The following is a 24,101-nucleotide window of genomic DNA, read 5'->3' on the forward strand; positions in this document are numbered from 1 at the left end:
AAACTACATATATATTATTTTTGACAACTGGGGGTGGGGTGGGGGAAGAGATTGATCTTCCCCCTTCTTTTAACCTCTTTTTAACCCAGGAGTATTAGTAAAATATTTTTTTATCTCTCCATAAACTTCTGGCTGCTTAATAATTAGTGGACAAATTCTAGAAAAATGAAGGACTCTACCAAGGCTAGCACTAAAACGACTGTTTCTGAGCCAGAGACTTTTCATCTGTGTTATTTATTCACTTACCTGTATAGGCATAGCTGAATGGATGTTTTGTTTTGTTTTGTTTTGTTTTAATGGATGAATAATGATACCCTAATGAAAGATTTAGGTTTATGTTTGTTTGAAGTAAAGACAATAAATATGCCTTTGTTTTATCATGCTTTACATATTTAATAAAATAATCTGAATTAGAAGCCCAAAGTATCCCAACTGTGACAACTAAAAATAAGTTTATTTTTTCATTGTTTTCAGGTGCTTAGTAAGCTTTACCAATAGTCTGTGATAACTTTGGCTTAATTTATAGATAGGAATTAATACCAATAATAAAATTTATAGACACTTTTTTACACATCTTAAACTGTGAAACAAGTTTGGGGTTTCTTCTCTGTCTTTCAGACATTAGGAGAAAGAGGTTTCTTCTCAATGGAAAAATGTATTCTTCTTATCCTAAAGTAAAGAAAAATGTGAATAAGTAAGTAAATTTTCACTCTGGGGAAACGCCCTTTAAACCCAACCCCACTTTAATCTAAATTGGATCTGTTCCCAAATGTACTTCATTTCGTAGAGCAGAATGTAAAAGCCACACCCACATGACCCAAGTGACTGAGAAACCACTCCTCCTACCATGGGGGCTCGTTAGAAGCACAGAATGTCAGACCTGGCCAGACCTACAGCCTCCGAATCTGAATTCTAATAAGAGACCCATGTGATCTGTAGGCACATTGAAGCTTGAGAAGCACTGGGCTAGACAACTTCTTGTTGTTTTCACACGCCACAGACTGACAAGGCAATTGATCAAAGAAAATAAATGAAACTTGTGAGGATGGTGAAAGTGAAACATCTGTTTGCAGTCTCTAACAGAAATGTGTTTTCGAGCTACAAATGGATGATCGTAATTCTAAATTTAAAATAATGTGCATGAAATATTGGAAAAGTCATAGCTGCAATGATTGTGTTGTTCATGAGAAAGAGGAAAGAAGCCCAAGTGAATAATAATAAAAAAAAAAAGATGACAAGTGAGGACTGATTGGACTATCTAGGTGAAGTACATTTTATAGGAGAAGTTCCTGGAAATATTGTAACCCCTGGAAAACCTCTCTTTGAAAGCATTAGTTCAAAGGTGTTTGTAAGATACGTGAAACTTATCATGGTTCACACACTAAAGTCAATAGGTTCCCTTGCTTTTCCCTCTGTTATCGGCATTCTGTTTAATTTAGCAGTCTCAAGTGGTGGAACACCCTATACTTTTGTGGAAGGGGAGATGTGAGTTAGCAGCAAGAATATTCTGAACATATAGTATGCATTCATCACACATGTGCCGGTTCATCATTCATTGGTCATTCTCGTGACAAAACGTGATTGAGCACTTAGCCTGTCAGGCCCAGTGCTAAGTTCTAGATCAGTGATGGCGAACCTTTTGAGCTCGGCGTGTCAGCATTTTGAAAAACCCTAACTTAACTCTGGTGCCATGTCACATATAGAAAGTTTTTGATATTTGCAACCGTAGGAAAACAAAGATTTATATTTTTGATATTTATTTTATATATTTAAATGCCATTTAACAAAGAAAAATCAACCAAAAAAATGACTTTGCGTGTCACCTCTGACACACATGTCATAGGTTCGCCATCACTGTTCTAGATACACAATGGTGAGTCAAAGAGACACAGTTCCTGCCTTCATGAGCTTCTGATAGTGTATGAATTACTACTGATCAAATTTTGAGTTACCTGTAGATTTTGTTCATCCATGTTATTTCTGTGCCTTGTACCTCTCTACCTTTTTTCATTAATGATGAGAAATGTTTTATTCTTAGTTATTGGTCTGATTCATATTGACCAATCAGTTATAATTTGTATACAGATAGTGGCAGTTCTTATGGCAAAATGTGGCTGGCAGCTTACTGATGTGAAGCAAAGATAGATAACCGTAACAGTTACATATGGTAACATGATCACTATAAGGGCTTGACATGGGCTGGAGACAGAGGGCTGAGGCCTCCTAGGAAGGCAGTCTGGGTGAGTAACAACGAGCAGGAGCCATGAACAAGCCTCTCCTACATTGTATGGATGGAAGTAATGCAATTATGGTCAAAATGAAACATATTTTTAAATCATATGTCCCCAATTGAGGAATTGGGTAAATCTATTTTATGTCTTCAAATGAAGGTAATTTTGTTTTTTCAAACCAGTCTTGTAACACGGCATTTAGAAAATTATTCACCTTGAAAATAAATTGCTTTACAAGTTTGCTTGGAATGATGGATTTACCCACTGTAAGTGGACCTGACAACTTGGGTGGAAAGTTGAAATCAACAGCCCCCAATGGGCACGTGGCCCAGACTTGGGTTGAATCAACCATTGCTTCATGACACAGATATCTTTGTAGATTCTGAGTGTAGTTGCCTCCCAACTTCTAACCCTGCAATCCCATAGCCCTGGCATTGTGCCTGTTTAATCACCACGACTCGTTCCACCCTTGTTTTCCAGTGACTGGAGTCTCTGCCATGATGGCCCAGTGATTCAGAGTATAGTCTCAGAAGTTGGGTGGACACAGAGTTTGTAGTTCTGTCCTCGCTACCTCCTAGACATGGGATCTTGGGTAAGGCAATGTCTCTATGCCTCATTTCTCACCTGGAAAACGGAGATTAAACATCTCATCTCATGGGATCATGTGGATTACAGAACTATATAAGACACTGCCAGGCCTGCCACATGGTAAATGGTGGCTATTACTACCTATTAAACCCAGGTCTCCATACTGGTTCCTTTTCGCTACATGAATCTCCTATAGCAGCAAGGGTTTCTGTTTATTTGATTGTATTCACTTGTGTCTTAGTTTCTTAGTGGCAGTATTTTCTTTCTACTGATTTCATATTCCAGAGGCTGTCTCCCTGGGAACCCTTCTCCTTTGTCCCACTTTTGCTGACCTCTCACTGTACTCCAGGTTCAACAGACACCCAGGCTTGGTCACTGTTTGTCTCAAAGAGGCAGTCTTGCCTAGTGGTTAAAAGCCACGAAGACTAGCTGCCTGGGTTTGAATATCAGCACTTTCACTGACTAGCTGAGTGACTCTAGTAAATTATTCAACCTTTCTGTGCCTCAATTTCTCATCTGTGAAATGAACTGTACCTGTGTCATGTGATTGTTGTAAAGATGAGAAAGATTAATATATGTGAAGAATCTAGAATCGTAAGTGCTACACAGCATGTGCTATTATGAATCTCACTTGAGTAACCCCGAGCTTGGCACTTACCCCCTTCTCTCTTCTCACTCTGGGGTAACCTCCTAATTGTAGAGATATTTTTAGGATTTGTATACCCAGTTTCATGTCCCTAGACTACCTGGACACTGCTTGTGCTTCCATGTCAAGACCCCTGCCTTCTCCACATCCTGCCACAAGTGTTCCTGGCAGACACTGGCTGTGACAGTGAAGAATGAAGAATATTTTGTTCTAAACGTTATGTCTGTGAGGAGCAGTGCACTGCACCCAGACTGGTGGCCTCCTATGTAAAATAGGGTGAAATCAAGGGAGCCCAGCAAAGCGGTTGCCTTATTCTCCCTTACTTTCCTCACCCCCCTCTCCCCATTTCCACTGGTAAACAAAGGTCATCCATCAGGAAGCAAGATTCCTCCCCACTGAGGCTGACTGCGTGCTACAGTCTCTTACGTGGCTAATACAAAGCAAAGGAAAGAGAAATGCAACTCAGAGCATGAACGTCCGTTGCATACATGGGGTCAGTTGGTTAGCTGCACTGTTACTGTTTAAATTCCACAATGAGGCAATGTGGCTAACCTAAAAGTAACCAGAGAGAAGCAAGGCAAAAGAAGATTGAATTTTGATTGAGAACTTTGACTAAAGCATATACCACTGGTGTGTAACCTGTTCTGTGCCTTTAGGGCCTTGCAGGAAGTCGGGGTATTGGGGTCTTACTTCTCAGCCCTCCGTGCCTCGAATAGTACTTGGCTTGTGGCAGTAACGTGTTTCTGCTGGGCAGTCCTGGCTTCAAGCCTCCCACGGGGAAATTCCTTTTGATGCTCCAAATCCCTTCCAGGGCCACTGTTAACATTTTCAAAAGCAAGATGATTATTAGCTTATTCTCGTTTTAGCACAAAGTATTTTTAAAATATTTATGTGCTAATTATTTTTGTCAGTCATTTGGGTGACAGTTTATATGGTTAGATTAATCAGACCAAAGGTCTTTATTATTTGTTTAATCTTTTATTCCAGTTCATTCATTGCATTATTCCTTATGCAGTTAAACCTCTACAGTGCTTAATTAGATCATTTAATTTGATCCTTAAGAAGTAGATGAAAACCCAATATGGAAATATAAGTAATAAAATGCAGAAAGATCAAGAATATATAATAGTTAAGATATAGATTTCATTCCGTCAACTTTGTCTGATTCTGATTTTTTAAATTAAATCCTCATTGTTGAAAGTATTACATATGTCCCCTTTTTTCCTCCATTGACTCCTTCTAGCCAGCCCGTCCCTGGCCTTAGGTCTTCACCATTGTCTCTGTTCAAGGGTTATCTATATATGCATACAAGTTCTTTGGTTGATCACTTCCCACCCTCCCCTGCCTTCCCTTTGAGATACTACAGTCTGTTTTATGCTTCTATTTCTCTGGATCTATTTTATTCATCAGTTTGTGTTGTTCATTAGATTCAACGTATGAGTGAGGTCATGTGATATTTGTCTTTCTCTGATGGGCTTATTTTGCTTTGCATAATGCTCTCCATGACCCTCCATGCTGTGTCAAAGGGTAAGAGACCCTTCTTTTTTTCTTAGAAGTGCAAATATTTCTAAAAATAATATAACCCAAAGTGATCACATTAATTCATCCAGTAGGTTCAATAATCTTCTAAAAGTCATAACTAGATGCTGTTTAATCTCCCCTTTAAAGAAACATAAACTCATTCGAAAACACTATAGCAAAATATTTGGAATGTGCTGTCTACACATTGGCAGATTAGAGGCTTAAATCCTGATACCATTCAATAAGCATTGGTTTAGTAATGATTTGCACTGGGCTTTCCTTCCTATCCTAAAGACAATTAGTCCGTTTTCAGAGTCAGTCAACACAAATTTGGTGAAAATCTACTGTGTAGAAACCTGTGACCCAAGTCGAGTAAGGTCGTGAATTCAGGTTAGCGCCCAAGTTGTTTTTCCCATTTTGGAAGCTGCAAATTTCAATGGCAAACATTTTCTACGATCCCAGGATGCCCACGGGCATCCATGCGGACATCCAATCCCTCGCTAAAGGATTTCATACCATGTAATAATTAGGGGCACAGCCTTTGAGTTGGTAGGAGATCTGGATTTTAGTCTCTGCTCCACCACCTACCAGTTGTATGACTTTGGGCAAGTTATTTAACCCAGTAGGTCCCAGTCTCCTCGTCTATGAAATGGGGATGATAATAACTACCCTAAAGGCTTATTATAGGCCTGGGATAAAATGGAGAAAAAGTGCTCTACACTTAATAAATAGAAGCTATTATTTGGGAAAGGGAAACAATTTTCCGGTCCAAGTATGGACTTGGATTCCATTTCTAGGGGCATCGTGACTGAGCTAATTCTCTGAGCTGAATGTCAACACTTGCTTCTCCTTCCCTCCCCTGAATAGAGCAGCTGAAGCTATCTGTCAAGATTAGTTTCTTCCTTCTTCTTCAAAGACCTTCAAGGAAAACTCCACAATCTCCTTCTGTCAAGACTTACAAGGTTTAAGTTGTTTCTTGTATCTAACCTAAATCTTCCCCCACCATTCAAACCAGGTTCCTCTTCTTCCATCAAATCTAGAGATAGAAAAGGGCTGCTCACCAGCCTCTGGATAGTATACTCTCAGATCTAGGAGTCCCCAAACGATGATTAAATACCCCCTGTGCAAAGCACCCCGTAAGAGACCAAGGAAGAAGATTTAGATTTGTTCTCCACTATGGGAATGTCAGGTAAATGGAATACAGTTTAAAATCAGTTGGTAGAACTATGTAATAAAACCATGGCCAATTCGATAGAAGACCTGCACTAGTCTGATTTAGTTGTGGTCTTTTGGATGCAATCACAGGCATAGCTGGAAGTTTACAAGTAAATAGGAAAAATACCTGAAATGCAGATTTTCAGAAATGCATGAAAAAAAAAAAAAAACACCCTAGAAGGATAATATGTGCATAAGCATGTACTGTACTCAAGCGTAGAGGCTGCTGGAAAAAAATAGCATTACTTTGATGTGATGTTTGGATGAAGAAGTTATGAAAGATGATATGTGATATGTTCCACTGGAGAAAGATGATATATTCATCTGGAAAGAAGCGCGGATACCCTGGGAAGCAGCTGCCTCTTTAAAGAGAAATCCAGCTCCCTCAGCTCCAGCCATGGTCATGGCCACGTGCATGCCAGGAGGAGGAAGGAACACAAAGGGGGGCAGCGCCAGAGACCTGTGTTGGCAGCTGGACCCGAATAGGAAAAGGGCAGCAGGCACAAGAGAGAAGCTCCAAGAGGAATTAAATTCTTTCTCGAAGCTCAGAATCTTCTAGACATTCTTCTTTCTCCTCCTCTCATGCCCCCAGCCCTTTCTAGTCAGAGACCTTTTGAGGTATGTGTTTTTTTTTAATCCCCACCTGAGGATATGTTAATTGATGAGAGAGAAAGAGAGAGAGAGAGAGACATCAATGTGAAAGAAACATCGGTTGCCTCCCCTACTCGCCCTGACCTGAGATTGAACCTGCAACCCAGGTGTGTGCCTTGACCGGAATGAACCTGCAACCTTTCGTCGTATGGAATGACACGAGTCAATCAACCGAGCCACACAGCTAGGGCTTAGGTGTGTTTTTATTCTGAATTTTAAAGTTACTAAACCATGCCTTTATGCTGGGAAGTGCAGCCAGTGGGGCCTGGCCTGGTCTCTCAGGGAGGGAAAGCTCACCCTTTAAAAATACATGTGTTCCCTTCAGCTATCTCTGGACTGTGCACAATAAACACCAGAGCCTGAAAAGCCAGTTTAGAGCCATGTCATCTATGCCTCCTTTGTGTAAACACGGAAGGATCTGATCAGAGGAAGAAAAATGTAAGTGATTTAAATTTATGTTTGTTGGCTTCCAGGCTCTGTAATTATCTTGACATGCCTTTGGCATGGAGTAAATTCCTTGCATATTGTAGGTAAACGAAACATTTTTGTTTAATGAATTAACAAATAACAAACATTTCCACTCTCACTGAGCAACATTTTACATTTTCTCAGTTGGTACTAAACATAATAAATAAACCAGACTCTAAATTAAGTTCCCGTGCATTAACACACACAGAGACACAGATGAATGGATTTGGCAGGACACTATTGAAAGTCATTGGGAAAGGAAATGTGGAAGAGGAAACCAGGAAGCTTCATTAATCAAATTTATCATGACTACTTACTAAAGTTCTTAGCCAGAAAAATACAAAAGGTCTTGCAATGTGAAAACATGAAATTAGAATATTAGTTTTATTTCTGCAAAGTCCTCTGTAGAATTTCTTAGAAACATAGAAATCATTTTAAGATAAATCATTCCATAATGCATGCCTCCCAAACGTACCTCTTCTTTTTAAAAAGTTGTAAGGAGGGGGAAATCTTCAGGGAATCACTAAAAACATGTGAATGATGATGTCTGTTAAATTCTCATATATCCAGAAAGTTCCATAAGTTGCCCCAAATTCCATTTTCACCTGACAGGAGATCTGATCAGAAAATTGCATTTCTTTTCTTTTTTTCCAGGACGCTGAGAACCTTTCTGTAGGTCCTGGCCCTGTTCTCACCTGTCAGGAATGTGTGTGATGAAACCTCCGTTCTGAATCTAAACTGAGGCTGAAACTGGGGAAATGTGCCAACTTTTGTTTTGGTGTTGGTTTTGTTGTGTGTGTGTGTGTGTGTGTGTGTGTGTGTGTGTGTGTGTGTGTGTGTTAACTGAAGAGAGTACTATTTGTAACGTAGTCCTGTTTTTTTTAAGAGGGACAATATAACTCAATGGTTAAGAGCCTGCATTCAAATATCAGCTATTTCAATGTGTGACAATGGGCAAGTCACTGAACCTCCCTGAGCCTCGCCTTCCAGATCTGCAAAATGGGAATAATAAGAGCACAGGGTTGTTACAGGAATTAAGAGAGATAATTTGTGAACACTCTCATGTCCAGAAGACACACTGTGAATGATAGTCATTATGATAATAATTAGTGTTCCCATCATCACCATCATATATATAGACACCCTTCATCTACCTCACCCCTCACCACAGCATCCAATGCTTCTTACTGATCCCATATGTCTCTGCTTCAGGAGCCTGGGGAAAAAATCAAAAGTCCAAAGAAGAGAAGGTTTAAAGGCCTGGAAGCCCATTTTTTCTGTGGCCACTGATGCCATTCCCTAAACCCAAGTATGGGGACACAGCAACCACCACCTAGGACATCTTGGCCACTGCACCATCTTCGCAGCTCTTGTTAACTGATGTTACGACACAGCCACAAGAACAGATGGGACAGCGCGTGCAGCTGAGGGCCCCGAGAGACTGCACAGCTCCTTATCCCGAGTCTCCTGTTTCTACCCAAACAACAGCACCCCAAAAGAAATGTGTTGCTCACTCTGTTAGATGTCCATAACACCTAACTTCTGGATCTCCTGATTTTTTTTATTGATTTTTTACCAATTTCACTCAACCAAAGGAGAGAAAACTTTTGATCATTTACCAACCAAAGAAAAAGAGAAAAAGCACATAAATAATTTAAATGTAATGCTTCTGGATACTTGACATTATTAACTCAGTCACAATTAAAACGTGATATAATGTGAGGTGCTTAACTTTGGGACAAACCCCCCTCTTAACAGATGGCATCATCTCTGCAGTAGGTTTACCTCCATCCACTTTCTTTCATTTATTTATTTATTTATTTATTTATTTATTTATTTATTTATTTATTTTTATTGCTTAAAGTATTACAAAGAGTATTACATATGTCTCCTTTTTTTAAAAAAAAAATGGAACGCTTCAAGAATTTGCGTGTCATCCTTGCGCAGGGGCCATGCTAATCTTCTCTGTATTGTACCAATTTTAGTATATGTGCTGCCGAAGCGAGCACGCCATGCACTTTCTTATGTGCCCATGTGTAGGTGCTTTATCACTGATTGAGGGGAAGCCCAGTCTGGACACTTTTTGGAATCTCACCTTCAGCAACCGTATCACTGTGAGAGCCTGTGAAGTTGATTGTTTAAAAATTCAGATGAACCAACTAATGCATACACAGCTCCACAAACGTGCTCGGATACACGTATATACCCTGGGGCCCCTAGAACTGAGATAGACTGGGGTGTATCTAAGAAATAGAACATATTGCTTCTCTATCTGAGAGAACTTCTGAGAGAGGGCAAAACCAGGCAGGTAACATAAGGAAGTAAAGTCAGGGGTAAAAACTAACTGGCTCTTCCCGTCTTATTTTCTTTCTACTTTTACTGGAAGCATGAATGGCAGAGAAATACTTTTTCCCTATTTCTACCACAAGAAGAGGAAGTCTGCAGTGAATGTGTAAACATTGAATAGCATGTGATAGACCCCACTTGACTGCGGAACTGGGTGAGCAACGTTTAACAGTTGGGTGGAGAGGCCAGCAGGGACAGTGTGACTGCGAATGTCGACTCTGTTGTCACATCTTTCTTTCTCTTCACCCAAGATAATCTAGAAATCTAGATTATTTAAAATGTCGACAACTCATTCATATATTTAAAAAACACAATGCAGAACAAATAAATATGTCCATATGTTTACAAGAAGGAGCTAGCATATGAGCCAACAGTTTGGATCCTGAGCCAAGCTAAAATAGGCCTGATAGCCTAATGAGATGCGGGATACGGTGATCTGGAGTGGGATGGAGGATGGCTCTCCGGTTCTAGACTTGGATAACAGGCCATGGCATTCACTGGGATGGGTGACACATGGGAAGAGCAATGGGGAGAGGTATGAGTTTAATTTTGGACGCGGACCCTAGGTACTTATGGGACATCTGGGAAGAGAGATTTAGCCTGGAGACACAGATTTCAGAAGCATGGCAGTGATATAGTAGAGGAAACTACGAGAATAGCTGAGTTGATTCAGGGAGAACTCATGAAACAAGATGAGAAGATTCTGGGTAATACCCTGGCAAACATCCACATTTAAAAATGGGGGTGATTTAAAATTATTCATAAAGGAGGATTAGAAGGACTATCCAGAGAAAAGAAGAATGAGGACATTTTAGTATCAAGGAATTTGAGGAAGGAAGAAGGGTTAAGGAGAGAGCCATCAACTATGTCAAATGTTGCAGAAATCCCAAGCCACTAGATTTAGCCATAATATGTCACAGGAGGCACTACAGTGAATAGAAAGTCAATGGTGCTCTGGCCTGGTGCTCAGTGGGTTAGAGCGTCGTCCCAATAGGCCAAGGTTGTGGGTTCGATCCCCAGTTAGAGTATTACAGAAATCAACCAATTAATGCATAAATGAGTGGAACAACAAATCTCTCTCTCTCTTTCTCTCTCCCTTGCTCTCTCTCTCCCTCTAAAATCAATCAATCAATCAGTCAGTCAATCAAACAATCAATCAAGAAAGTCAACTGCATTTGGGGTCAGACCTGAATTTGGAATTCGGTTTTGCCACTTACTTAATGCATAACCTTGGACAGTAAAAAAACCTCTCAGAATATTAGTTTACTCATCCATAAAAATGGGTAACACTACTAATATATCTCAAAAAAGCCATAACAGCTACAGCACATGGCTTTGTGAGAATTTGTGGTAAGTAAAATAGAGACTCTGTCCTCAGGTGGCTTATGTTCTAGTGGGAGAGTCAATAATGGAGTACACAAATTAACATATAATTCAGGAAGTGATAGAAAAAAGCAGAAAGAAGAAAGTAATATAAAGGCTCCCGCAGTGGTTCTCAACCTTCCTAATGCCACGACCCTTTAATACAGTTCCTCATGTTGTGGTGACCCCCAATTTCATTGTTACAAATTGAACATAATTAAAGCATAGTGATTAATCACAAAAACATTATGTAATTATATACGTGTTTTCCAATGGTCTTAGGCGTCCCCTGTGAAGGGGTCATGACCCACAGGTTGAGAACCGCTGGCTTAGAGAGTAACTTGGGAGGGTGGGTAGTTTTCATTTTAACTTGGTAGAGAGGTTACCTCCAAGTGAATGACATTTGAAGTGAAATTTGAATGAAGAGAGAGAAAGACATTTGATGGTCTAAGTGAAGTGTAAAAGTATGTGTGTGTGGTGGGGCCGGGGGGCGGGGGGGCGGGGGGAGAGTAGGTTTGGCCTGCTCCAATATATCAAGAAAGCCTGTGTGGCTAAAGTGGATTAGGAAAGCATAGGAGATGAGTTCAGAGAGGTGAGTTGGCCATACAAAGAGATTAAAACGTAAACAAAGACTAATATGGAGCCATTGGAGAGTGTTGAGCTTGGAGGTGATGTGCGAAGATTTACATGTAAGAGGTCCCTCTGATTTCTGTGCAGAGAATAAATGACAGTAGAAGCTGTTACAGGATTTTACTGTTGAGCCTACAAGAGATGATGGAGGCTTGGGCAAGGCCGCAGTTGGGGAAATTTAGGCTATATTTCAAATGTAGATTCAACAGGATCAGTTGATGGACAGGATGTGAAGTTTGAGGATTTGACCTCTAGGTCTTTGGCATAATCCACTGAGTGAATGGTGGTACCGCTTCTTGAGAAGGTCGGACCTGTTGAAGAGTGGGATTTCAAAAGCTAGACTAAGAACATGAGTCTGTCTGGGCCTGTTAGGTTTGAAGAACTATTAGATATCCAAGTGGAAAGTTAATTAGGCGTTTGGGATTTTAGGGGAAAGCAGAAGCTAGAGAGATCAATCTTGGAGTACAATATGATTAGATACGACCACCCAGGGAGTCAGTGTTAATAGAGAATAGGGCCTGTGATTGAATTCTCCAAAGTTTAGAGCAAAAATTCTCCAAAGTGGTATGAATGAAACCAGGAGATTGGAGCACGGTAGCCTGGAGGCTACTTGAGAACGTGTTTTAACAGGAAAGGAGTAAGCAATGTGTCAGATGCTACAGAAAAGGCGCGTTTGATGAGTCTGTGGATTGTATATGATCTTCAAGATCACTGGATTTGATCTTCATGAGGAAAGCCATTTGAAAACTGGAAGGGAACAGTTATCCTGGATTCATGGAAGTAAAAACCTAATTGAAATGGGTAGAGGAACAAAGGATAAATAAAGAAGTGGAGACCATGGGTCAAGTGTACTAAACTCTCTCAACATCTATAAGAGCCGTCCAATCCCTAAAAGTGTTGTGCAGAATTCTGGGTGTGGGTAACAAGCTGTGTTTTCAGGAAGAGAAGCCATGACTTCACCATGTATTTAAAGAACTGCGTCACAATAACCCTGCACCAGCAGGTCCGGTGGCTGGCCCAGAGCTGCCAACACTCTGAGACTAAGCTTGTGGCCAAGGGCATGGGGCTTTCAGCCATTTAAAAAAAAAGAAGAAGAAGAAAAAGAAAAAAAAATAGCAGTTTGTTTTCCATAAGTAGAGTCCCTTTAAAACTTAACCTTAAAGAATTTATTTTCAGCTTTGAAAAATATTTCTAGGCTAAAATAGTATCTCTCTGCCACCTCTAATGGATATTATTAAAATGCAGCCCACGCATTCTCTATTTTATTTGAACATATTTGAAGAGATTGCCTATAAAAATGAATTTTATAAGCCAAATGATATTTCCTATTCATGTAGCCTGTCTTATAATCAACTATATACAGTAAGAATAATACAACATATGCCCAGCCGGCATAGCTCAGTGGTTGAGCTTTGACCTATGAACCAGGAGATCATGGTTTGATTCCAGTTGGGCACATGCCTGGGTTGCAGGCTCGATCCCCAGTGGGGCGCATGTGGGAGGCAGCAGATCAATGATTCTCTCTCATCAATGATATTTCTATCTCTCTCTCCCTCTCTGAAATCAATAAAAATATATATATTTAAAAAGATTAATATGACATCCAAATAGTATATAAATCATAAATTTATAAGTGTATAAATGAAAGTAAACCCCAAATATAATAGTATAGACTTAAACAGTGTTTAACCACCAGGAAAATGGTATGTAGTCTGGGTTTCGGGGAAACAGGTTAGTGGTCATTCTCCATCCATTCACAGGAGTTCAAACTAGACTGTAACTCTCCTTCCAGATACCACATGAGCAAAATTGCCCACTTTGCAGCTCTCTCATTCTGTAAGACTCAGTGACATGGGAGACCTGAAAAGATGTTTCTCTGGCTGGTTTTGAAAAAGAGAGCAAATACGTCAGGAGTCTGAAATTATGCACCTTGTGGCCTGCAGTGTCTGCTCGTAGGGATTTTTAGAGAATTCAGGCCTTACCTGCTGGGTGTTCAACAATCCTCAGAGTCATGTTTTCAATTCTTTTATTTCTCCCAGCAATGCTGGTACCCAAGAGAGTTTCTATAAAAAACTGATGATTTGAAGGGCATGAAGTATGCACCTAGTAATCACTAAGAAAGAACTGTGAAAATGAGGGGCTCCAGCTGTTTCGAAATTACATCTGTGAGGGATTCGGATTCTAGAGCATGTCTTTTCCCCCAGTGAACCACCAGTGAAAGCTCTCATACCATATAACTCATACACCATCTGTATGTGCAATAAATCCTTAGATAAGTTGACTTATTTAAATGACTTAGATTCTTCTGGGTCAGTGATTTGCACAGCAGGGCCCCTTGACCTGCAGCATCATCACCTGGGAATTTGATACAAATGCAAATTATTGAACCCCACCCCAGACCTACTGAGCCAGTTTCCAGCAATCTGCTTTTGATGAAATCTAACGCTGGGACCACTGTTATTGGTCATACCTATGCTGATAAAGATCAAAGATGTTGTGTTTTTCAGGCAGTTGGGGAAAAATTCTGCTTGTCATTAAATAGAAATCACTTCAAAAAACCTGAGATAGCAATGTAGATACTGATATTTAATAATTTTTTCTTCTATATATAACAGCTTATTTGGGCATAGGCAAATAATTATAAAATTAGCTCAATAATTTCCTCAAAGAACCATTTTTCTTTTGATAGTCATGATTTTGCAATAAATAATCACTCTGCAATCAAATAGGCAATTTCATATCCATTTCACAAATACTCTACACACATTTGTCTCTGAGATTACCTGCAGGTGTATTTTTAATGTGGCATTCATCTCTCTTAATATAGAGTTCTTCTTCCAGTACTTCCTTAATTCTCTTGTGTGGCTCACAATATAAAAATTTCTTCCCTATAAAGACATTAACAAAGTTGGTTACATACCATGAATTCTTCCCAACCTTCTAGCCATTACACTTATATGGGTAATTATTTTTTAAAAAAGACATATCCTTTTATATCAATGCAGATGATAAATCCTGCAGACTCTGTTTTGGGAAGATCTCCTCGTTCTTTTGGGACTTCATACTGTTATATAATTCCGGAACTTTTGGGTAGTTTAAGATACCTCTTTTAGGTATTATGTGGAAATACATGGAGTTTTCTTCATTAGCTTCAAGAACACTTTCAGCCCTAGCCGGTCTGGCTCAGTGCTGGTCTGCCGACTGAAGGGTCCTGGGTTCAATTGGGGTCAAGGGCATATACCTCGGCTGCAGGTCCTCCCCGGCCAGGGGCCTGGACAGGGCACGTGCAGGAGGCAACTAATCGATGTTTCTCTGACACCAATATTTCTCTCTCTTCCCCCCTCTCTTCTACTCTCTCTTCAAATTAATGGAAAAATATCCTTGGGTGATAATTAAAAAAAAAAAAGAACGCTTTCATTTGTTTTATAAAATCCTATTAAAAACTTACTCTGTGCCAGGCATTTGGCTAGGGGCAAAGGACATAGCAACGGATAATTCAGATGTGTGCATGGAGTCTCCAATGCAGATATATCACAGAACAGCCTCAGCACTATTTAGGCATCACTTTTAGAGACTGAACCTGAACTGTAGTAGTGAATCACTATGGACCTATGACTTTGTCCTGGCCTCGAACCTGGCCCTACAGGACATCACTGCAATGGTGGAGAACCGTGTTATTTGTTCTAAGTACCTTAGCTATATTTTTTTCAGCTCTGTGCTATCTGACCCTGTCTGTCTCCCCAGTCTCTCCTGTTGGCCTTTCTCTCTTGTTCTCTGAGCTGTAACATGGCCCTCTTGCCCATTCCCACATCTATTTTCTCTGCCTAAAGTGTGGTTCTCCTAGTATATTTGCACAGGGAACTTCCATTCAAATTTCAGGTGTAGCCTTAAATTTTTCCTTTTTTAAAAAAAATATTTTTATTGACTTCAGAGAGGAAAGGACAGGGAGAGAGAGATAGAAACATCAATGATGAGAGAGATTCATTGATTGGCTACCTCCTGTACACCCCCTACTGGGGATTGAGCCTGCAACCCTGGCATATGCCCTGACCAGAAATTGAACTGTGACCTCCTGGTTCATAGGTCAATGTTCAACCACTGAGCCACACTGGCTAGGCAAATTGCAGTTCCCTGACTCCACAATCTCAAAATGCTCCTGGTTATTTCTCCTCATAGCATTCTCCTCTTTCTTTAATTTCATTTATTGCCATTTATATATGGTTTTATTTATTTTACATGCAACTACTTATATAACTAGTAACATATCTTCCTTACCAGACCATAAATAACCTAACCTAAAGGCAGGGATGTCTATTTAGTCACAGCTTGGCATAATAATAGATGCTTGGCAAATGTGTGTTCAAATAGTATCAAGCATTGTTAAATTAGATAGAGCTCGCCCTGGCCGGTTTGTCTCAGTGGATAGAGCGTTGGCCTGGGGACTGAAGGGTCCTGGGCTTGATTCCGGTCAAGGGCACATGCCTGGATTATGGGCTCATCCCCAGCGGGAGGTGTGAGAGAAGCAGCTGATAAGTGATGTTTCTATCTCTCGCTCCCTCTCCCTTCCTCTCTGAGAGCAATAAAAATATATATATTTTTTAAAAATTGGATAGAGCTGAAGACTATTCTATGTGCATGTCTGCCAATGAAGCCTTGAGAGTGTCAGGGAACCAGTAGTTCTAGTCTCAGTACTCAAAAGCTCAAAACAAAGAACCATGGAACACCTAAACAATAAAATAATTTAGCTATTTAATATTTGGCTTTAAACTCCCAAAGATATGGCAGATGCATCATCTTTTCCGAACTAACCAATAGAGAACACAAGTGAATAAATTTGGCTTATGTGCAGACTGGCCCAAATGGGGCAAGGGACCTGCTGCTTCTGGCCGTGGCCCTGGGTCATGCCTGGTCATGAAGACCCCACACACCCTTAGACAAGAACAAGGTAGAGATACTTTCTGCATCTCATTCTTGTTTCCCCAAAGCTAGGAGTCATGGGAATGAGAGATGGGATCAGCATTACTCCAGCTTAACTTTGGTTTAAATTTTTTTTGGTTAAAATTTAGGCAGAAAAGCTTTTAAGAAATGTAGCTAAGAAGGGAGAAGAGCCTAAAACAGGTTAGTAAAGAGGAAGAGACCACCTGCCTTAAGTTCAAGTCTCTTGACAATTTCAGCCCAGCTGCTAGAAGAATTTATATAGGAAATCACTAAAGTTTTGAGGAGCTAGTATAAGCAAATATTTCCTGACCCCAAAAAGAAATAGGAGGGAAGGAAGGAAGGAAGAAAGGAAGGAAGAAAGGAAGGAAGGAAGGAAGGAAGGAAGGAAGGAAGGAAGGAAGGAAGGAAGGAAGGGAGGGAGGGAGGGAGGGAGGGAAAAATAAAAAACTAGCAGCAGTTTAATGTTGATTCTTTACCAACATTGTGAATGAATTGGTCAACAGATTGATTGTGAGTACAATGAGGAGCTGTGATTACTGTGTTAAGGACTGCTGAAAACAATATTATTTCAGATAAAACTGTTTTGTTTTTTTTGTTAGGAGCTAATAACAATTGCTACAATTTATTGAATGCTACCATGCCCTAAGCATCATACATACATTATATCTTTCTCACAATCACCCTATGGGTAGGTAACTTCCAAAAGTCACAAAACTCATCGAAAAAATTAAAAGTCTTGCCCACCTGATTCTTCCAAAACCAAATTACTAACCAAGCTAGATTAGGGAGATGTGGCCACAACATATCTGCATTGCAGCCAGGCATTTGATAAAGTGCATCTGTAGGAGACAGAATGCCCATGTCATAGATGCTGATTGACAGGTCAGGGGCTTCTAGAGGCTCTTCTTGGAATTGTTGAGATCACCATCTAATTTGCGCACTTGGATGCAGAAAATGCCAGCAAACTAACCAAATGTGAGAATGGCACCAACTTGGTGAAGGGCAAACTCAGGACTCAAAGGGCTACTTCTATACCTGGAACGAAGTGCTAAAATCCATAGGACGGTATGGGGGGGATAACTATACCTACTTGTATTTAGGAATTATGGACGGCATAGACTGCTTTTGTTAATGTATTAATAGTATAATGTGTCTGCCAAAACAGCTAAGGCAATTTTGGATCCCCTTAATAGGAGTGTCATGTTCAGATCAAAGGAGGATATAGTCCCACATACTATTCTAATCTGATCATACCTAGAATACTGGATTCAGTGATTCAGTAAACTGGAGAGCATCGGAAGAGGTCAACCATTATGGTGTGTGGGCTACAAATTATTTTAAAGGTAACACTGAAGTCCATGAAAGATTTGATAGGTGCTCAAATTAACCTTTATACAATTCAAGGATGAAATTATATCATTTTAATGGGAAAGGACTATATTCTACCTGTGTAGATTTGAGAACATATCTGTGATTAGGGAGTGCAAGCTGTAGAGAGACTGCAGACCTTTCCAAAAAATAGACTGAAAACATTTGAAAATTGACAGAGTATTTTGTGTGGGTGTGAACAGCCTGTCTCTACTTAGGCTGAGGCCCTGAAAGGAGGTTCTCGGGGAGGCTGAGGAGGGAACTCTAAAGGACTCTGTGAGCTTCCAGAAAGTTTAGACTCCTGCCTCAATTCATTACTCACTTCCCTGCAACTTGCCCAATGCCTGGTGTGAAGTAAGGACTCAGTATTTGTTGAGTTGATGAGTGAATGGTTAATTCTACCTTTTACACCTACAGCCACAGGAATAAAGAACCTTTAAATTCTAGCATCTTTAATGAGAAGAGTCCCAGATAAGAACTTTGTCAAAATAAGGAATTATTTAAATATACTAAATACTTCCATATACTGAATTAAGTTGCTCTAAGGCAGCGGTTCTCAACCTGTGGGTCGTGAACAATGAAAATACATCCTGCATATCAGATATTTACATGACGATTTATAACAGTAGCAAAATTACAGTTATGGTTGGGGGTCACCACAACATGAGGAACTGTATTAAAGGGTCGCGGCATTAGGAAGGTTGAGAACCACTGCAAGGCCTCTGCGTGCCGAGTAATAATGCATATAATCAGTTACAGTGGAAGCTGATGCTGAGGGAAGAGGCCCTTTCACCAGGAGGCAGAGGTTTTGGGGCTTCTTGATGAGGTCTTGCAGGAGGACTGTGTGTCATCCCCTGGGCGGGAGACTGAGCCTCTTCAGCCCAACTCTCCCTCCGGGGAACCGCTGAGCTGGGAGGTAGCTGCAGGAACAGAGACAGCTCTCCAGAGACTCAACAAGGAGCTGCAGAAGGGCTGGAAACCGCTGGGATTCCAACCTCTTCGGCTTATTATCTTCACCATCATCATTCCTTAGCACCTGCTGAAAACCTGTGGGGCGCCAGGGGCTGGGAAACATCTGTAAATCCATGGAACAATATGGATGAGCACTGCGACCTGGCGCAGACTCAAGTTACTACGGCGTCGGCCTTGACTGTGGACCAGAACTGCCTTCTGTGCGTTTGGCAGGGCAGGGAGGAGACAGCAGGGTAAAACGTGGCCTAAAATTGTGAGATTCTAAAAGGATTAGGTAGTAATTTATGGACTGAAAGTCCAAGAGATGAGTGTATGTGTGTGAAGTGTTACAGAAGACCGGAGAAGAACCAAGCAATGCTTAGAGAGATGGAGTTACACTTTATTATTATTATTATTATTATTATTATTATTATTATTATTACGCATGGGCCGAGAGAAAACTGTATTTCAAATTCTGGGCCCCAACATGGAGGAAGTTTCCCTATTCATATCTTTTTACCTTCTTTGTCTCCCAAATATGGGGTTTTCCGGTCCCCTTTGCAAGTTCTTAAAGAGACCTGTGTGCTGGGGCTTTGAGACCTCAACCAAAGGAAGCCTGACCTGGTGCCAGCACTGATAGCTTCATCTGGGGAAGGTTTATGGCCTCTCTGGATTGGGAGTAGTCTTATTTTCCTTATTATTTAAGCCAGCAAGCATTTATAGGAGCCAAAATGGCAGGGTTAAAATTTCAAACAGCAGTTTTTATATAAGATGGATGCTTCAGAAGTATTTCTCCAGCACTGGCTGAGTGACCGTGGAAGAGTCACTTCCTTTCCTCTAGGCTAGACCTCAGTTTCCTGGTCTGTAAAATGAAGGAATTGGCAAACATGATCTACATGTTTCCGTGTATAAATTTTATATATTGAATTATTTACTATATATATATATATATGACATTTTAATGACTTTATATTTTGATACATTTTTATGTATACATTTTTCCCCCCCAATACCTTCCAGGCCAATGACGGGGCCAATTAAGTCGGAGGCTACCGGGGGAAATGGCCTGGGTGCTTTCCACCACAGTGCCATCACCTCTCCTTTTGCCAAAACAGCAGCTCCACCCCCGCCCTCCCAAACCTTCCCGGCTGCAGCCAGTCTCACTCCGGTCCCCCCTACCCCACCCCCGGTTCCTCTCACCGGTTCTCCACACCGCAGGTCCCTCTGCGCAGGGTCCGCGGCTGCAGGGGAACTCACACTGTTTGTGGGACTCCCGGGGGCCGCCGTCGCTGGGCTCCCCGCGCGCCCCGCACTCCAGCCCAGCCGGCTGCCCAAGCTCCTGCGGGTCGCTGCCCGCCTCTGGCGCCGCCACCATCGAGTCCTCCACCCTCATGCCGCGGGCGTCTTCGCGGCTGGCCTTCCCAGCTTCGCCGCAGGGGGCCGAGAACGCGAGGCGTCTCCGGTTGCCATAGTGACTGCGCTCTTCCCCGCCCCCAGCAGCTCTCAGCCGGCTTCTCCCCCGCCCCAGGCGTCCTGCGCGCCCAAGAAGTCGTTGAAGTTAGCCGGCCGCGCTTAGCTACTGACCAAAGCAAAGGATTTGCCATCAATCTCTCCTTTGCTCCACACGTCAGTTTGGCAAGAGAGGCTTTACTATTCTCGGGTAGGGAAACTAAGATTCAGAAAAAGCTAAGGAAAAGGTCTGAGGCCAGTCAACACAGCGGGTATCCTAATTCAGAAAAGTCTAGCACCAAAGCCCAAAGAATAGATCGCCACCCAGAACAAGTAGGAGCGGGGGCAGGTACTGGGCAGGTGGGTTGAGGGTAAGGTTATGCTTTATGGCGTCTCGCTCCCTGCTGCACACAGAACGTGATGGAATAAATGAATGTTGAGGATTCCCAACTTTTGGATTCTAAGTTTTTAATCGTTGTTGTTGTTGTTAAACAACTCTTGTAGTTTCCAAGCACTTTTGTATTCACAATCCATTTCAATCTATATAACAACCAATTTTACAGGTGAGGAAATCAAATTCAGAAAAATTTGATTTGATAGCAAATGGGAAAACCAAGAGTTTTGTTGCTTTTGTTTGTTTGGGCGGTTGTGTGTGTGTGTGTGTGTGTGTGTGTGTGTGTGTTTTGGCAGCCATATAAAAGAGGGAATTATGCTGTGTTAATTTTATGAAAGCTAAATGTGCATTATTTTACAGAGTTAAAGAGTTCTACAAGGCTGGTAACCAAATACAGGGGACCACATCTGCCTCCATTTCACCCCAGAGGCAGCCACTTTCACTTCTTTTGGCTGATAACGTACTATTTACAATCATATAACCAAGTGCTCCTTTTGCTGCTTTTTATTTTTCAATGTTAGGTGTATGTTGATTTTCTACCACGGAAGACAAGAAGTTAGCAATCATTCATGCTCACCATCTATTCATATCCTTACTGCCTCCTTCACCTCCTAATACAGATAAGCTAAAATTTTGGCTGGAGCATTTTACATAATCATGACTATGTAAACTCCAGTGACAGCCACACCAAGTCATATCCTTTTCCTTCCTGGAGTTAATAATTGCCTTGTTTTTTAATTTGCTTGATTTTTTAATGTCCATATCACTAATCAATTCCCACACTCTTCGTCCTTGTGTAAATCTTTTTTTTAAAGAAGAATTTATTGATTTTTAGAGAGGAATTGAGCAGGAGAGAGAGAGAAACATTGATGTGAGAACATAACATCCATCACTGTCTCCTGCACTGGGGATCCAGATGCAACCCAGGCATGTGCCCTAAGCAGAAATTGAGTCGGCAATCTTTCCATGCACGGGAGGACACCCAACCAACTATGCCACGCCTGCCAGGGCTGTAAATATTTTAATAAGTTCAAACACATGAGGAATTCTATCCATTTCATCTTTTCTAGAAAGTCTCTTCAGAGTCCGGACTGGTTGGTTGCTCTGTATACCTGTGGTTGCACAGCTGCTGTCTAAGGATTTCCCTTCACCATCATACCTCGCCTGAACTGGATCCCTTACTTGTGCATCCCATCTTTTTCTCTTTCTTGGTTGATTCACTTATTTGGAAGAGCGTATCTCCAGTTGCCCTTTGATAACTGGTCTATGGGAGATAAAAGGTCTAAGTCCTTACAGGATTACAAGTGTCTTTATTTTATTTTCTATTAAAGTAGAGGTCTAGCTGGATAAAGAACTCTAAATTGGAAAGAATTTTTCCTCAGAATTTTAAAGTCATTGCACCATGGTCTTCTGGAATCCACTGCTACCATACAATTCTGCGGTCATTCTATTCCTCATCTCTTGTATAGAACCTGTTTTTTCTTTCTAGAAACTTGGAGAATCTTCTCTTTGTCTTCATTGGTTTGAAACTTCATGATGATACACCTTGATATGGGTCAAATTTTCAACAATTTTACTGGGCATTCAGTAGATCATTTCAACCTAGAAACTCATGTCCTTCACTTTAGAGACTTAAAAAAAAAAATCATTTTATTGCAGTGTCTGTTTTCTCTGTTCTCTCTGGAACCCTGTTATTTGAATGTTAGATCTCCTGATTTGTCCTCTAATTTTCTGACCTATTTTATATCTGAACTAGAGGCCCGGTGCGCAAAAATTTGTGCATGTAGGGGGGCGGTCCCTCAGCCCAGCCTATGCCCTCTCACAGTCTGGGACCCCTAGGAGGATGTCCACCTGCTGGCTTAGGCCCGCTCCCTGGGGGAACGGGCCCAAGCTAGCAGTCAGACATTCCTCTGGCAGCCCGGCAGCCCTCAGGGATGTCCACTTGCCAGCGGGGAGCAGGCCTAAGCTTCAGTCGGACATCCTTAGCGCTGCTGAGGAGGCAGGAGAGGCTCCCACCACCACTGCTGTACTGGCAGCCATCAGCCTGGCTTGTGACTGAGCAGAGCACCCCCTGTGGGAGCACACTGACCACCAGGGGGCAGCTCCTGCATTGAGCGTCTGCCCTCTGGTGGTCAGTGTGTGTCATAGTGACCAGTCATTCCCAGTCTTTCTGCTGTTAGGGTCAATTTGCGTATTACCCCCTTTTTATATAGGTTAGAGGCTTGGTGCATGGGTGGGGGCTGGCTGGTTTGCCCTGAAGGGTGTCCTGGATCAGGGTGGGGGTTTTCTGCGCTGCCTGGCCAGCCTGGGTAAGGGGCTGATGGGTATTTGCAGCTGGTCACACCCCCTTCAGGTTAGGGGTCCCCACTGGGGTAACTGGCCAGCCTGGGTGAGAGGCTGATGGCTGTTTGCAGGCTGGTCACACCCCCTTCAGGGTGGGTGGTCCCCACTGGGGTGCCTGGCCAGTCTGGGTGAGGGGCCGAGGGCTGTTTTCATGCTGGCCAAGCCTGCCGGCGACGGAAGCTCCTAGCCTCTCCTTTTTTCTTTCTTTCTTTTTTTTTATTCTGGGATTTATTTACCTTCTATAATTGAAACTTTGTAGCCTTGAGAGGAGCTCAGAGCCAGCCAGGGCGGGTGGGAGGAAAGCCTCCTGCTCGCTCCAGCTCTGTGGCCACAGCCGGCTGAAAGCAGGTATCTGGGATTTATTTACCTTCTATAATTGAAACTTTGTTGCTTTGAGTGGAGCTCAGAGCCACCGTGGCAAGCGGGAAGCTTGGCTTCCTCCATCATTGGGGCAACCAAGCCTCCTGCTTGCTCCAGCTCCATGGCTGCCGGCCGCCATGTTGGTTGGGTTAATTTGCATATAGTCGCTCTGATTGGCTGGTGGGCATGGCTTAAGGTGTAGCGAAGGTACAGTCAATTCGCATGTTTGTCTTTTATTAGTGTAGATTTTTGCACTACATTCTGGGAGATTCCTCATTATTTTCCAAACATTCAATTTTTCATTTCTGCTATCATGTTTTTAATTTCTCAGAGTTAGTTCTTTTTAAAAAATATATATTTTTATTGATTTCAGAGAGGAAGGAAGAGGGAGAGAGAGATAGAAACATCAATGATGAGAGAATCATTGATTGGCTGCCTCCTGCATGCCCCCAACTGGGGATTGAGCTTGCAACCTGGGCACGTGCCCTTGACCGGAATCAAACCAGAGATTCCTCAGTCCACAGGCCAACACTCTACCCACTGAGCCAAACCAGCTAGGGCTCTGATTATTCCTTTTTATATAACACATTGACTTTCTTTATATTATAATATCTGAGGATATTAATAATATACTTAATTT

At 41.7% G+C, this 24,101-nt stretch overlaps 1 protein-coding gene and 1 non-coding gene across 2 annotated transcripts; both read right to left on the minus strand.

Annotated features, from left to right (window-relative positions):
* On the minus strand, positions 1–22,553 carry CUNH11orf97 (chromosome unknown C11orf97 homolog). Its single transcript, XM_036324676.1, is given in 5 exon segments — positions 1–669; positions 4,156–4,281; positions 14,442–14,546; positions 20,116–20,313; positions 20,316–22,553. Coding segments are annotated over 5 exon segments (504 nt in total). The 5' UTR covers positions 20,386–22,553; the 3' UTR covers positions 1–664.
* On the minus strand, positions 9,223–9,329 carry LOC118665641. Its single transcript, XR_004970718.1, has one exon. It is a non-coding gene; the product is annotated as a U6 spliceosomal RNA (small nuclear RNA).
* Positions 22,554–24,101: the final 1,548 nt, after the last annotated feature.

This window comes from Myotis myotis, unplaced genomic scaffold (genome assembly GCF_014108235.1).
Source record: "Myotis myotis isolate mMyoMyo1 unplaced genomic scaffold, mMyoMyo1.p scaffold_m19_p_10, whole genome shotgun sequence".
Classification (NCBI taxonomy): Eukaryota; Metazoa; Chordata; class Mammalia; order Chiroptera; family Vespertilionidae; genus Myotis; species Myotis myotis.